Source organism: Apteryx mantelli, chromosome 23 (assembly GCF_036417845.1).
Source record: "Apteryx mantelli isolate bAptMan1 chromosome 23, bAptMan1.hap1, whole genome shotgun sequence".
Lineage (NCBI taxonomy): Eukaryota > Metazoa > Chordata > Aves > Apterygiformes > Apterygidae > Apteryx > Apteryx mantelli.
Window position 1 is genome coordinate 2727716 of NC_090000.1, and position 14310 is coordinate 2742025.

A 14310-nucleotide genomic window follows, 5' to 3' on the forward strand; every position below is an offset into this window, starting at 1 on the left:
GGGACATAGCACCATTAAGGACCTACAATACTGCCCTTTGGCTCAGCCCCTAGCCTGTCAGACAGGGACATTAATCTGTCTTTCACCTGCCTTTTGTACCTCTTGCTGAGAGCTCTTCAGACGGCAGCTGTCAGCTCCTGGCCTGCCCAGCAAGGCCCTGATCTCCAGCAGCTGTAAGAGAGCTGACACCCAGCACTAAAAGATATCATGTTAACATAGCCAAAACTGTGTGCTCCAGAGCTGAGATTCAGCAGTCAGCCCAGCTCTGCGCAGCCCTCACAGGCAGGTTTTAATTCACCCTGCTGGCTAGCGGCGTTGAGCTGCATGGCACGCGCAGCCCTCGCAGGTCCCTCGCCTCCTCCAGCTCTGCCAGTCCCAGGCTGCAGCTCACGGGTTGACTAAGGGGCCGGCTTGGCCCCTGCTCTCAGCTGGGTTCACGGTACCCTCTATCATCTGCCCAAACGCAGAGTGAGGCTTGTGGCTGTCCTTGGATGGACTGCGGGACATAGATGCCCTCCAGATCCTGGATCAGCTGCACCTTGAGCTGCAGAGCCTGGTCTTACCCTGACACGGCTCCCCAGTGTGCGGCAGGGAGCTTGCCAGCGCACACAGCACCCCGAGCCCTGGAGGATTTAGGGTCTGGCTGGTGCAGGCACATGGGATTGAGTCCTGGCCCCAACTGGACCGTGTTCTCCGGCTCCTGCAAAAACCAGTTGGTCTCAGGAGTCTGTGTCCCCTTCGGAAGTTGCAGACTACGTGTCTCCTAATTTGCCACAGACACTGTTGGTTTAGCGAGCCAGTCTCTGTTTTGATTTCAGGGATAACTTGGGCTTTGTTGCTTTGTGGAAAGAGAGAAAAAAAAAAAGGCTGAGAGCCTGTTCCCATCGGCCCCTGACACAAATGCTGGAGCTGCTGGTTTGAGCTCCATCAGAGAAACAGAAAGGCATCAAAAACATTGGCAGAGCTGGAAAACATTTGGCTGCCGTTCTGCATTCCCTTTTCAGTCTGCGTCTGCAGGGATAAAAGCGAGCCTGGCTTCCAGCGCTCCCGCTTTGCAAAGCGATCACGCTATTTTGTGCAAAGCCTGCAAGGCTCCAGCGGCACAGCCCACTGCCGCACGCCAGGCAGTGCCAGCCCCCCTCGCTGCATCGCCGCGCACAGCAGCTGGTTTAATGCACCCAGAGACATCGTCCGGGTAACAAGCTGTGCAGCTGCCACAGGGCAAGCCTGCAAGAGCCCAGCAACAGAGAATGAACTCATAAGAGAGCAAAGACAGAGCTAAAAAAGCCAGAGGGAGAGCAGAACTGTGTAATGACTATTAATTTGTACTGCAGTAGTAGCGAGGTACCTCATACACCAAGGAACAGGACCACGCTGCGATAGGTGTGGTGCAGGCACACAGTGAGCTGGCATTTCGAAGACTGAAGAAGAGCGAGCTCTGAACTGATTTGGCCACTTTTGCCTTAGAATTGGCACCGTTTGGAGCCCTAGCCCAGGCCACGCAGCCGTTTTCAGCCCCCAGCGGCTCGGCGACCCGCAGCCCTTGCGCTGCACGGTCAGAGCAGGGCCAGGTGGTACTGCATCCTCCAGCGCGTGCCCCGTCTGCATTACGAGTCTGTGCGCCCGCCCGTTCAGCCAGGCACCCCTTGTCCAGCCTGCGGTTTTGCCGAACGCAGACGCAGGTCTGCGCCCTCGGCAGAGGGATAGGGCAGCCTGCCCGGAGCGAGGGCCTGGGCTGGGTGCTGCTGCGCGTGGGACGCATGCGCGTGTTGGACGCGGTGCATGCAGAAGCAATTCCTGCTTTCACAAGCAGCCTCTTCAGGTCGTTGAAAGTCAATAGCCCAGTGTTATCTCTGAGATTATTATTAACGACCTAGACAAAGCCTGTTGTACAGGTGGGTTTTATTTCAACAGCATCTTCTGAAACACTCACTGGCAGCTGTTTATCTGGTCCTACTTCCCTGGGAAAGGCATCCCTCAGCGGCACAGACCCAGGTGGGACAGAGGCTTTGCTGCCCTCCCTCTCCCTCTCTCCAGGTGCTGGCAAGGCCCTCAGGGCTGCTCTTAATTTCACTCCGATCCTCACTGCTGGCAGGGGTCCCGAGGAGCAGAAAATAGCTGCGCAGTGGTTTGCTCTGGTCTGGGTCCTGCTTTGCCTGGCGAGAGCGAAAGAGCAGCCTTACAGCCCTGCTTGAGCAGCCCAGGAGGCAGGCTGCGGGGGCCAGGCTCCTGCGGGGAGCGCTGCTGGCCCTATTTCTTCACCGGGGCAGCGCTCAGGGCCAGCAGAGCAGCTCCCAGCAGGGCGAGAGCGATGCTCCCCCAAGCCCCCGCCGCCGGGGCCTGCGAGCCTGCTCTCTCCCCGCGGGAGGGCCGCACTGAGGCATGCCAGGGACCCCCATATTTGGTCGGTGACACAGCGTTTTAGCTGCTTTAATTGGCACTGACGAGGCTGGAGACAGGCACCGGCTGAGCCCTCGGGGCCAGCCGGGGCAGCAGCTGCAGCCAACGGTTGCACACGCGATCCCTGGCTTGGTATCACAAGACCAGGGAGACATTCCTCATGTACCCTGAGCATCACGGCGCTTGCAAAGGGGGCCCCGTGCACCCGCTCCATGCCTCCGCGGAGAGCGCCGGGGTGCCAGCAAGGCACTTGGACATGCACAGTGAGCCTCCAAGAGCCCATTGCCCTAAACCTTTCCTCCTGGAGGTTTCTGCCTGCCGGGGGCTCCCTGCAGGGGTGAGTGACCCTGGCTGTGCTGGAGCGGGGAGGGATGGCAGAGGTCCCCCGGGCTGCCCTCCGAGTCCCCCTTGATGCCTTTTCCACCGCCAAGCTCAGTGGGAACTCCTCACCGCTCTGCTCACCAAGGCGCCATCCATGCTCTCTACTGCAGAGTAACTTGGCCGGAGCAATAGGAAGCCGAGGCAAGGGAGAGAGGATCAGAGTCAGATTTATTCCTTTTTCGTCCCGACAGCTGCGGGCACTTTTACAGATCAGCAGGCACCTTCCATCTGCAGCACTCTCCACAGAGGTCAGCCGCCGGCTCAGAAGTGAGGCACCGGGATGCTCCCTTCCCTCTTCCCAGCACCCTGGAAAAGCAGCCCCTTCCAGGCTAGAGCACAGATGTTAAGTCTGCTGCAATGCAGCCTGGCTCTCTAGGCTAAGAGCAACCCTTGCAATCTGGGATGGGCGAAGAGCACCCTGCATGGTGCTCAGCGGGCACCTGACTTAGGAGAAAACTTACATTACAGTTCCTCACACTAACACTTCAGTCCCCCTCTTTTTTCAGTCCCAAGCCCCTTTTTCCAACCAGCAGCCTTCAGAAGCAGGAGTCTGGCATGTGCACCTCTCCGGTCTCACACCCCCGCTAAGCACTGGTGGTGAGAAACAGGGGTCTGGCACCGAGACATCCCCCCCACCCCCTGCTCCAGCCCAGCTCTGGGGCCTTTAGGACTCTTCTTTCTCTTTCTCTTTCTCTTTCTCTTTCTCTTTCTCTTTCTCTTTCTCTTCCTTGGGCTGTTCTTCCTTCCCTTCCGGCTGCTTCTGGTGGGTTATCTTCACCTCATTGACTCTGGCCTTCACCTCTTTCCCGGTCCGGGGAGCCACAATGCTTAAGATGCCGTCGTGGGACAAGGTGGCTCTCACCAGCAAGGGGTCGACATCCAGCGGGAGGATGTAGGTCCTGGTGAACTCTCGGGAGATGAAGCCGTGGCGGTCAGACTTTTGCGGGTGCTGCCCCATCACCTCCAGCAGGTTGTCGACAGTGCGGACAGTGAGCTCATCCGGCAAGAAGTGACAGACGTCCAGGAATACCTGGAATTTGTGGTCGTTGAGGCTGATCTCGGAGGTGCCTCGATCCAGCTGCTTGTTGATCCGTGGCCTGATGTAGTAGCCATGATACAGGGCCGGGGCTAAAATCTCGCATGGGGACACACCTGAAAATGAGACCCAGTGAGGAGCCTGGGGTTTCCAGGGGAAGGAGGGGAGGGAGGGGCTGGCAGCAGAGCTGATGGGGGCAGGAGGAGGCTGGGATGTGGCAAACAGGTTCCTTGGTTTTGCCGCTGCATCAGCCGCACAACAGGAACCGAGTGTCCAGCCGTTCTTGCCTTTGTGTCTCCGAAACACATGCTCGGAGCCAGCCGCCGGCTGGCCACCGCCTCCCCCTGGGCAAGCAAGGGCTGGTGGCCAGCCATCGGGTATCTGCCGGGCGGGCAGGGGGGCACTGGTAGGTACACTGGGTGCTCTGCGGAGCCAAGCCCAGGGCTGGGCACAGAAAATGCTGACGGGGAAGAAACTGGCCCGAGGAACTAAAGCCCTTTTGTGCGCCATTGTCTGGGGGCTTTTCTTGGGGCTTTTTGCCTTTTCACGCTGCTGTGCGGGTGCTGAATGGTTCTGCTGCTGCCCACATTCCTTCCCCGCTGCCAGCCGCTGCCGGGCTTTGTGCTCAACACCCCAGCTCAGCTTTTCTCCACTGCCCCCGGCTGCAAAAACGCCTCCCTGCGCTAGCACTTTCCAAAAGGGCCTAATTTCCATCCCTTCCCCTGGCACCCCGGCAGGGGCCCTTCTGCTGAGGGCAGCGGGGTAGGAGCTCTGCCCGGTGGCTGCTCACAGCAGCTGGGGTGGGCAGGCGGGCAGGTGGGGGTCCTCGCTCAGCCGTCCCTTATTAGCGAAGGAGAGCGTGGAGACAGCCCCTGTACAGGCTTGTGACCATAAGGCCTTCTGCTGGGGTTAGCATGGGGCACGAGGTGCCCGTGGGCTGTCGGGTGACGGCAGCCGGACGTGCAGAAGGGTTGCAGAGGGGCGTTTTGCTCTGTTTGCACCGCGCGCACATGAATGCCAGAAAGGTGGGGGTGTGAGGGAGGGGAGGAGAGGAACGAGGCAGGGATGGAGGGAGCAAACCAGCAGAGAGAAGTCACAGGCACTCTCCGGATATGCCCCCTCATCTGACCTGCGTTCCTACGCTCAGCAGCTCCCCTGGCTCCAGCCTCGCTGGCCCACTCCGGAGGCGAATCCCTCCAGAGGGACGCTGCCAGCTCTCCTGCGTCAGAGGACAGAAAGGTGCCGGAGGGACCCCGGCTTCGTCCTTACCTTCCCCAAAGTTCTGGTCGTAGATCTTGCTGGGGCTGGCAAACTCGTACTCCGAACTCATGGGGTAGGCGTGGGGGACGGTCCGTGCAGCCATGGCGCGTCCGGGACGGGGACCTTCCGAGCGCTTGCTCCCTCTGAGAGTGAAGGCTGCAGATTGCAAGGCTTTAATGGGGTGAATTCCACAGGGAGGAGTGTGTGATAAAAAGACGGACCAAAATAGCCACGCGCACAGGCCCAGGGACGCCTCGCCAGGGTGACGAGGGAAGCTCCTTGCTGCATTCCTGCGGGCAGTCCAGGCACTGCTGCAGGCGGGAGCGCCTGGGGAAAATCCTGCGCCTCCCCTGGGACTCCCTCCTTGAGCAGGGTGCGTGGAGGCGAGCGGGCACGGGGGTGAGCTGGGGGAGGCCGTGGAGCAGGAGAGAGCCGGCCGGATCCTGCGCACTGCTGCCTACCTTTCTTATGCCCTACGCGAAGGAGCTTGGTTTTCCCAGGAGCTGAGTGGAGGCACGAGCCTTTTGCTCCTGCGAGCGCTGAAGTCCTGCAGGTAGTTAAACTGGCCTAGACAGGATCCAGATCCCGCTATTGGCATGTCCACAGCCCAGACTGTGCTTCTGAGAGATGGCCATCTACCCTGTCCTGGACCTCAGCACTGTCTGATGAGACCTGGAGAAATGCCCGGGCCAGAGACCATCACTTAACTGGGGAGCTGAAGTTGGCATAGGTCAAGTTTACTGAACTGGGAGCGTTAGTCCTTTTCTCTAGTGGGGAAAAGCTGAGCTGGGGTGTTGAGCACAAAGCTCCTTGTACCCTGAAACCAGAGATTGCCCTGAGTCCACGTCCCTGCAGCAGGAGCGAGCAGGTGCTCTGCTGTTGATATAACGTGGAATTGGAGGAGGCCTTTACAGCCTGGGCTGCTGCACAGAGCAAATGCTGCTCCGCAGCCCAGCAGGCAAGCTGAGAGGAAGCGGGCCAGAGCCCTGGGCAAGGAACTAGTGGTGCTAGCAGCAAGGATGACGTGCTGCTGAGCCAGTAATCTGTATTTAAGTTGCAAGCTCTCAGAAGCAGCTCTTGTCCTGTAAGGACAGCCCCGAGGCTGAACCTTGTCCCATGATTTGGGTTCACAAGCACTGCAGGAGTTAAAGCAAATGTACGAGTTGGGGCATATGAGGAGCATTAATTATAGGAAATGAGCTTACTGCAGGGGCAGAGGCAGAGAGAGGCAGGCAAGCACGCAGCTTGCCCCCATGAGAGGGCACGTCCCTGTGCAGGGGCCCTTCCTGCACCACGGGGGCCGTCAGCGCGCCACGTCTATCCCCGCTCGCAGCTGGGGCACCTGAGCTCACGAGCGTCAGGCTCTTCTGCTCTCTCCAGCGCAGTGGTTTCTGCAGTGGGCAAAGTGGCTTGAGGCACTGTGGAGGAAGGCATCCTTCATTCGCACCCCCAGCAGCGGGCCTGCACTAAGGCGGCTGGCTCGCTCACGTCGCCTGCGTGTGCCGGGCTGCAGGGCGCCACGCAGTCACACCTCACGGGCGCTTTCCTGACTTCCCCCTGATCAAACCAGCCGTGGCTTCCTTTGCCCGAAGGAGAGGCAGAGCTCTCCCCAGCCCCGTGGGCGATGCCGGGAGCCAGAGCCCCAAGGCTGGCAGCAGAAACAACGGCCCCTTGTCATTTTCCGTGTGAGCCAAAGATAGGAGCTGCATTGATCCTGCTGGCATCCGAAGCAGCTGGGAGCATCAGCCAAGCCGGCTTGGGGCTCTGCGGATAAACAGCACGTGGGGGAGCAGGGCGGGCGGCGGGGCAGTCTGGCTTCTTGCTGCCCCGTCAGGCTCCTTTTCTTCTTCTCCCCTTGCCCCTCCTCCTCAGCAGCATGCTCAAATCCCCCGGACAGCTACCGGGCACGGCTGAAGGGACCGGCCCGGGAGCGGGACAATAAAATCCCTGACATCACGGTTGGCGCGGGCTCGGCGGGGGGAGGCCAGGCCAGCCACACGGCTATAAAGCTGCCCCCGCTCCCCACAGAGCGTTGCAGCGCAGTCGCCAGCCCGGCTCCTCCCGCACACTCCAATGGATATCACCATTCACAACCCCCTGATCCGCCGGCCCCTCTTATCTGTGCTGGCGCCGAGTCGCATCTTCAACCAGACGTTCGGGGAGCATCTGCAGGAGTCAGAGCTGCTTCCTACCTCCCCTGGCCTCAGCACCTTCCTGATGCGATCCCCCATCTTTCGGATGCCCAGCTGGATAGAGACGGGGCTCTCTGAGGTAACCTTCCCTTCTTACTGCTCTTTGCTATTGCTGCGTGCGCATCCTGATGTCTCTGGAGCTGGGGACCCGTGACAGCTGAGAGCTGGGAAGCTGCTTGCAGGCGGTTGTTAGGAAAAGCCTGGGGGAAAAAGTGCTGTGCTTGTGTCTGCTCCTCTGCAGTGGGCAAGAACCTCTGCCCGCTCCGCTAGCCGCCTGGGACTGTGAGCAAGCATTGCCATAGCCTTGGGCACGGAGGCAAGCTGAGCTGACTTTGTGCTGCACATGACTCTAAGAGTTGAGGGGAGAAAGGACGAAACCTAAATTCCCTGTCTGCTCTGCGAAACTTTCAAACCCACTCCCTGCCGAGAAGGAAAGAGAGCGCAGGAGTGGTGGGCTCCTCGTGCCAGGCACTGTGGGAGGTCCGGGCGGCTGGGTACAAGGGGGCCCGTTTTGAGGAGCTGCTGCTGAGCAGAGCACCACTTCGAGAAATACACAGGACCCAACCGATCATGGAATAGCCCTCCGGCCCTGCCTGTCTCCCTCACTCCCTTGTTCTGCCAACAGTGAGAGCTGCTTCGCATTTCTGGACCTGCTTGCATGTCCATAGTGATCCCAGAGGTGAAGAAGACATTTATCCTGGCCAGAGTGCTCCAGGGAGGCTAGAGGAAAACCTAGCAAGGAATGGCTCTCCCTCGGAGGCCGGAGTGGTCCTGCATCCCGGAGCAGCTGCTGGGATACATCACCACTGGGCACATCTGTGCTGAGCTGAGGAGGCTGCATCTAGGTGTTAGCACAGGACAGAGATCCTGGGTGGATTTTAGGACCAAATCCTGCCTGTCTGTAACTCAGGAGACACAGTGCCCTTGACAGTATTTGCTGCAGCACAGCCACTAGCGGGGGGAACCAAGCTGCATGGCCTTCCTCCTAAAAGGAGGGTGGCCGAGCCCTGCCGCTGCTGCCTGCTGCAGAAGACCCAGCGCATGACGGGGCGGACTTGCCTCCCGCTGACCACCTCTCCTCCTGCACTCGCCTTGGAGCCCCAGCACCTTCTGCGGAGAAGAGCCAGGAAAATCCTCTCTCCAAACCACTTTTTCCCTAGACATCGTGTCGCCTCTGAGCAGAAGGTCTGCAGCTCACAGCTCTCCGATGGTTCCCACGCTGGTTTGCCCTGCACTGGCTACACCAGCCCCAATCATTGACCATGATCCTGGCACCTCACCGGCAAGTGTCCACTGTGGCTGGCAGAGCCCGGGAAGCCCAGGGCTGCCCTCGCTCGGGGCCCTCCAGCCTTCGCTCGGCTCACACCAAGTCCCGCAGCCAGGAGCAGCACAGGAAAAGCAGCAGCTCTTGTAGCAGTGACGGAGCTGGGGGATTAATACACAACCTGTCCAGCCGGGTGGTAAATCTGCTCCATCGCGGTGGCCCTGGGGCAGGGAGACAAGGGGCCGCTGTGCATCCCTAGCAGCCCTGGATGCTGTGGGGGTGGTGAGATGCTAGTTTGCAACTGGACTCGCGCAGTCTTACGGGCGCTACAGACCCAACAGTAGCTCTTCTGGCTGGAAGAGGCAGTGCTGCAGGGGCTGAGCCAAGGGGTGCGCAGCTCCAAGGGCCTTGCCTGGTCTGCAAGTCAGCTGTCTATTTACAAGTATCTGGTAGAGCTATTCTAAGCCAAAGGAGCAAAAGGAAAGTATTTTCTTAATCTTTCCATAATGTTTCCCTTGATTTATCAAGCTGGGTCTGGCTGTCCAGTGAAGCAGCCACGTTAAGCACCACAGAAAATGACATCCCGCTGCCTCAGTGGAGAAATCTCCTTCACAAATACACTTGAAGAAGGAGAAGGAAGCAAAAACCAGCAAGCCTAGAGCTGGCACGGAGGCTACCTCCACGTCCCAGAGCAGAGCTCCGGGAGGCTTGCATGCTCCCTCCCACGAATGCAATAGGAAGGCAGAGATAGCCAGCTCACATAGCAAAGTCCCAGGAGCTTGCCCAAGCCAGGGAGGTAGGTGATGGGCAGCAAATGTGAATTCAACCTCAGGAACCAGCAAAAAGCAGCATTTGCTAGAGGTGATAAAGTGTAAAATGAAAGAGAAGGAGGCAAGATTAGCAGCAGGTGACTCAGAGTTTCGTCAGAAATCCTGCTGCTCAGATAAGAGAGGCAGGCAGTGAGGTGGCAGTGTTTGCCAGTGAGGCGTTATTTTGGCTACTAAAGAGTGACAATAGAGGGGAGAGCCTGCAAGTGGCACAGATGAGCTGCTGTCAGCTGCAGTTAGGCTTCTTTAGAGACCTTGCGAAATCCAGTTACAGGGACTGGAAATCTCCAGACATTCTGTAAAAAGAACCAGATACAAAACCTGTAGGCTAACTAATGAGTTAGTTTTAACAAATTTAGGTTGAAAGAGTCTCTTCACCATCCCTGGGAAAATATTTATCCCATGTAATCAAGAGAAAGAAAGGCATCACACTTTAGTGATGGGCATTAATGTAACAGGCAAGAAGGAGACAAATCCAGCCAGGTCAGAGTCCCAGGACTGGATGAAGGAGGTCAGATGGTGCTGTTTCTTCTCAGCTTTTTGGGTGAGGGCATGTGGAGGTACCAGCTTAAGTCTTGAACTGTTATATTCTGAGCACGCTTTAAGGCTGAAACCCTCACCTGCTCTTTTCTGAAGTCATCTCCTTGTTTTGCAGATGCGACTGGAGAAGGACAAGTTTTCTGTAAACCTTGATGTGAAGCATTTTTCCCCTGAGGAGCTGAAAGTCAAGGTGTTAGGGGACATGATAGATATTCATGGGAAACATGAGGAGCGCCAGGTACTTCTGCTTATACTTTGGGACTGATAGAGTCAGTTCTGAACTTTCTCATCTGTGGTTAAACAAGGAGACTGCAAAACCATCCTGTCCTGTGCTCATTTGCAAACACTTCTAGCGGTTGTTATCAACTGATCCTAACAGAAGATGATCTGTGTAATCCCCCCCACTGACCCCAGACTGGGCAGCAGCAGGGTAGAGATTTATTGCTGGTGTTGTATGAACTGTGAACTGAACTGGAAAATCAACTTTGAAATGTGCATTTCTGAGCCTTCCTCTTGCTGGGAAGAGGCCAGGAATGCAGGGAGGCATTCAATAAGTTAACAATGAACTGTAATAATTAAGCCACATAATGAATAGTCCATTACCCTGTTCTGTTAGCAGGAGGTTATCTCTTCCTGAAAAAGGCCCATTTACCGGTTTGTAATCTTTAAGGGTTGTATTCTGTTGCCGGTCATCCCACCGCCTGCTGGCCCTAGAGACGCGTGTGCCAGCCAGGCAGAGAAAAGTCAAAAGCCATGTACAAAGCTGTACAAAACAGGGTTTTCCAATTCCCCTTCCCTGCCTCAGCAGAAGGAAACAAATCCTGGTGGTAAAAGCAGCTATGCTAGTGTAACTGTCAGCACTAAGAGCTTCTGGGAGCACAGATTTGTCAGTCAGAAAACACAGCATTTCCTCACATAGTTGGGGGAAGGCTCTAATTCTGACATTGCTTCTGCAAAGTTTTCTGGCTAAGAAAATAATCAAATACTTTAGCAGAGATTAGCTCACTGGGAAACTCTGTTTTACAAGAACTCTGGAGACCCTTGGGAATCGGTGTGGGTGGTACTGGATACAGCTCCAGCTCCAGCATCTTAGGAACGGCAGCACGCTGCTGTGTGACAAAGGCAGTCTGGCTGGCACGAGAGCTGCAACGCAAAGCCTCCCTGTGCAAACGCTGGGCCCACAGGCACCTGCAGCCAGGGCAGGGCAGGGTCTGACTTCAGCCAGTCTTGGCACTTCATAAAGGCATCTCATGATAGAAACACTTAAAACTTTCAGAAATATCTTCCTTTGAGGGCTTGAGCTTCCTGAATTCAGACTGTATGCAAAGGGCCCATGGTTTAGTTGGAACTGAGTGAACACTTCTAATCAAGGTTGTTCCTTTTCTTCTCCTTTTGAAGGACGAGCATGGCTTTATTGCCAGGGAGTTCAACAGGAAATACAGGATTCCAGCTGACGTGGATCCCCTGACCATAACCTCGTCACTCTCTTTGGATGGTGTCCTGACAGTGAGTGCACCGAGGAAACTAAGTGACCTGCCTGAGCGCACGATCCCTATCACCCATGAGGAGAAGCCTGCCATTGCAGGAACCCAAAGGAAGTAGGCTGCTTTTTAAAGTCAGCCTTGGGCTTTTCAAGAACACTTCCCATCAGATGCCAGCTGTAGTGAATGGCCACTCTTATTTATGCTGAGTAAATTTACTAACAAATAAAACATGAATAAGCACTTTGTATTTTTTGTTTTTGAATGCTCAGGACAAGCGTTGTCTTAGGAAAGCTGCGTAAGCTTCCTGTGCAGGGAAACATACCTGGCATCATTCTTACTTGCAGCCTGAGCACTGGTGTGTCCAGGAGAGCTTGTCCCGGCGGTCAGAGCCACTTTGCTGGTTTCATTCCATTACTCTAATGTTTAGCAAACATCTAATTGCATGAGCCCTTTCCCTCAGTTTTTCTGGAGGATTTCTGAATGTGTTTCACAAGCAACAGGAAAGTCTCTCCAGTAGAGATGAGACTGGTAAGAAAGACAACTACATGACAGTTGCAACCCATTCTAAATATGGGTATTAGATAACAACTGAATGGGGGACAATTGTATCTTAAATCTCTAGAATGACTCATGGTATGGGGAAGTGTCCAAGTGCTGCAACCAATTCAGACCGGTTGCAAATGACAGTTGCATAGCTGCTGTAAACAGATACACCCAGAGCAGAGAAAAATGTCCTGCTCTCATGGTGCAAATCACATCACTTTGAAACTATGTGGCCAGTGCCCTTCAAACAATAAATAGCATCTGAAGTCTAAAATATTCATCTGATTTATGCTAACATTGTTGAGCAGTGCAAAATGCTACAAAGCTCTTCTCAGGTGCTACCAGCTGTTTAGCATCTCTGGTTTCAAAGAGATACCGGCAGAAAGGAAAATCTGTATTATTGGAATTGAATTTCTATAATTCTTGTCCAAAAGGACAGAATGCCACTAATATGTCCAGTAATGCCTAGATGGTCACATTCGGTTATGGCCCAATCTATTTTCTCTATTCCTTATACCTGCTAAGAGAAAAGACCTTGTAGAAGGCATCAGTTTAAATTTCAAATGAACTGAAAGAACATCCTTCCTCCGTGGCCATAAGTGAGAGAAATAAAACAAACACTCAGTGATGTGGGGTCATAGTCAAATGCCCCAAATCCCACCTAAATGCCAAGTTCTAGCATCTCCTATTAGCTGGTTCTAATAAGCTCTTCCAACTCAGAGTCTTATTTAAGCTTCACTGACAAGTCATGGCATGACCCGGAAGCCTTGTGGTCACCTCTGTACACAAAACAAGTGACAGAAAAACACTCAAGTGACAAGCAATACAGCTTGGGAAGCAGGAAGAATATATTTCACATGGTGCTACATTTGGTTTTAATGTCTGAAAGGTTTTTCTGCTTGAAGGCCGTCCTTGTAGCACTGCTGGCAGACAGGCCTCCTGTCATTCTGGAGGCACAGTCATTTGCTGTTGCTTTTCCCGCACCCTCTTGTTCCTCCTCTGAGCCCTGGCAAAGGAAATGTTCCCATGTGGAGGTCTGTAGTCAATCATGTAGCAGGACTGCTCAGTTGGTTTGAAAGGAGGGGATTCCAGCTCAGGCTGGTGGCCTGGAAACCAGTGAGGTTCTCGCTTAAATCCTAAAGGAAAAACAAAACAAAACAAAAAACACTCAAGCAAGTGCAAAGTCATAAGACTATATCCAGAAAGTGAAACTGAGGAAAATTTTTCTGCAGAGTAGTGTTTTCTTAGGCTCAAACTCAGGAGCAAGAAATGGGAATTTTGAGTGGCAGCTCCTTGGGGATAGAGGTGATGAGGTTAGCTAGACAAGAACATTTGAAATGCAAATGCCACTCCCTAAATTACTTGAAATACCTGTTACATGGTGGTACAGGAACACAACTCAACAAAGAGAAGGGAAAGCTGAATTCTTTCTTCTCTAAGCACAACTGTCATTTAGAAGCTTCTCTTCAGCTACCCTACAGATCAAGCAGACTATGTTTTTGTGCACCTACTTCTTGTTCTTTGCTGCTTTCCCTTGCTGTAATCTGAAGAATAAGTTGTTTCAAAGCAGTGAGCATACTGAAAAGAAAAGCTCATATTTAGTGTGGCTAAACATAAACAAACATTAGCATTATACTAATACTATCTACATATAAGTAAACTTTAGCATTTTGTACCTTACAGGAAGACCAAAGTAACTGCAATTACACTACCTCTTTAACGACAGGTTAAGGTAAGATGACAAAGCTTGGGTGACTTCTTTTGACTCACCATAAAAGGGCAAAACACTGAACAGCAAAGAGAAGACAGTTGGATTGGGGCCATATTCAAAAGGAATAAAACAGATTAACTGAAAAGCCATTCCTCAAGTCTGCACTCCTGGAGTGGGACTGCTGTAGGGCACTAAGCAGAGGTTGAAAAAAAGGAGCAGACTGTTGCCTTTACCCACTTTTAAAGACCAGTAGCAAACACTAGGAGCAGAGCAGCAGAAAGGGAAGCTGCTCCTGGAAGTATCTGTGTTGCAGCTGTGGCAGGGATAGAGGCATAAAGCGCTATGTTCATGGCAAGTTAAGTGAGCGAGGGGGATCTCAGCTGAGGCTCGCTATGGCCGCTATAAGGGATGAAGAGGAAGCACCCACCTGGGAAGGAAGAGGTTTGGGTTGTATGATTTTCTGGATATTGTGTTGTTCCTCATTCCAGTTCCCCATATGGGTTTTGTGTGAATAATCGCTTTCATTGTTGGTGCATCTCCAGTCAAATTGGGAAAACTTGGCAGCTGGGCTCCAGACCGCCCACACTTCCCCGTGGCCGGTGGCACGCACCAGCGAGCTGTGGCAGGGGTGCCACGGCCCTGTCTGGGCCATGCGCCGGGGCACAAAGCGGC

The 14310-nt window shown here is 54.3% G+C and overlaps 3 protein-coding genes across 4 annotated transcripts; 1 reads left to right on the forward strand and 2 right to left on the reverse strand.

Annotated features, from left to right (window-relative positions):
• Positions 1-1906: 1906 nt before the first annotated feature.
• Positions 1907-5191, reverse strand: HSPB2 (heat shock protein family B (small) member 2). 2 transcript variants are annotated; one of them, XM_067310181.1, is made up of 3 exons: positions 5087-5191; positions 3644-3933; positions 1907-2156 (listed from the first exon to the last, which is right to left on the reverse strand). In XM_067310181.1, the coding sequence occupies exons 1-3, from the start codon at positions 5178-5180 to the stop codon at positions 1944-1946; spliced, it is 597 nt and encodes a 198-aa protein (XP_067166282.1). In that variant the 5' UTR covers positions 5181-5191; the 3' UTR covers positions 1907-1943. The 2 variants fall into 2 exon arrangements, with proteins under 2 accessions (XP_067166282.1, XP_013811768.2); XM_013956314.2 differs by lacking the exon at positions 1907-2156 and having other exon boundaries at positions 2794-3933.
• A 1877-nt stretch (positions 5192-7068) lies between these two features.
• CRYAB (crystallin alpha B) lies at positions 7069-11592 on the forward strand. The gene is made up of 3 exons (XM_013956525.2): positions 7069-7348; positions 10016-10138; positions 11299-11592. The coding sequence occupies exons 1-3, from the start codon at positions 7151-7153 to the stop codon at positions 11500-11502; spliced, it is 525 nt and encodes a 174-aa protein (XP_013811979.1). The 5' UTR covers positions 7069-7150; the 3' UTR covers positions 11503-11592.
• A 1161-nt stretch (positions 11593-12753) lies between these two features.
• CFAP68 (cilia and flagella associated protein 68) lies at positions 12754-14290 on the reverse strand. Its single transcript, XM_067310108.1, has 3 exons — positions 14066-14290; positions 13439-13505; positions 12754-13063 (listed from the first exon to the last, which is right to left on the reverse strand). Exons 1-3 carry the CDS (start codon positions 14288-14290, stop codon positions 12870-12872), a joined length of 486 nt encoding a protein of 161 aa, XP_067166209.1. The 3' UTR covers positions 12754-12869.
• Between the last annotated feature and the right edge of the window lie 20 nt (positions 14291-14310).

Coding starts and splice junctions, on each gene's coding strand:
- CFAP68 (XM_067310108.1), bottom strand. CDS start 14,290: ATGGCCCAGACAGGGCCGTGGCACCCCTGCCACAGCTCGCTGGTGCGT. Junction 13,506..14,065: donor CCAAACCTCTTCCTTCCCAG/GTGGGTGCTTCC, acceptor TTTTCTTTTCAG/TATGCTCACTGCTTTGAAAC. Junction 13,064..13,438: donor AAAGCAGCAAAGAACAAGAA/GTAGGTGCACAA, acceptor TTTTTCCTTTAG/GATTTAAGCGAGAACCTCAC.
- CRYAB (XM_013956525.2), top strand. CDS start 7,151: ATGGATATCACCATTCACAACCCCCTGATCCGCCGGCCCCTCTTATCT. Junction 7,349..10,015: donor TAGAGACGGGGCTCTCTGAG/GTAACCTTCCCT, acceptor CTTGTTTTGCAG/ATGCGACTGGAGAAGGACAA. Junction 10,139..11,298: donor GGAAACATGAGGAGCGCCAG/GTACTTCTGCTT, acceptor CTCCTTTTGAAG/GACGAGCATGGCTTTATTGC.
- HSPB2 (XM_067310181.1), bottom strand. CDS start 5,180: ATGGCTGCACGGACCGTCCCCCACGCCTACCCCATGAGTTCGGAGTAC. Junction 3,934..5,086: donor CGACCAGAACTTTGGGGAAG/GTAAGGACGAAG, acceptor TCTCATTTTCAG/GTGTGTCCCCATGCGAGATT. Junction 2,157..3,643: donor TGGATGTCGACCCCTTGCTG/GTGAGAGCCACC, acceptor CGCTCTCGCCAG/GCAAAGCAGGACCCAGACCA.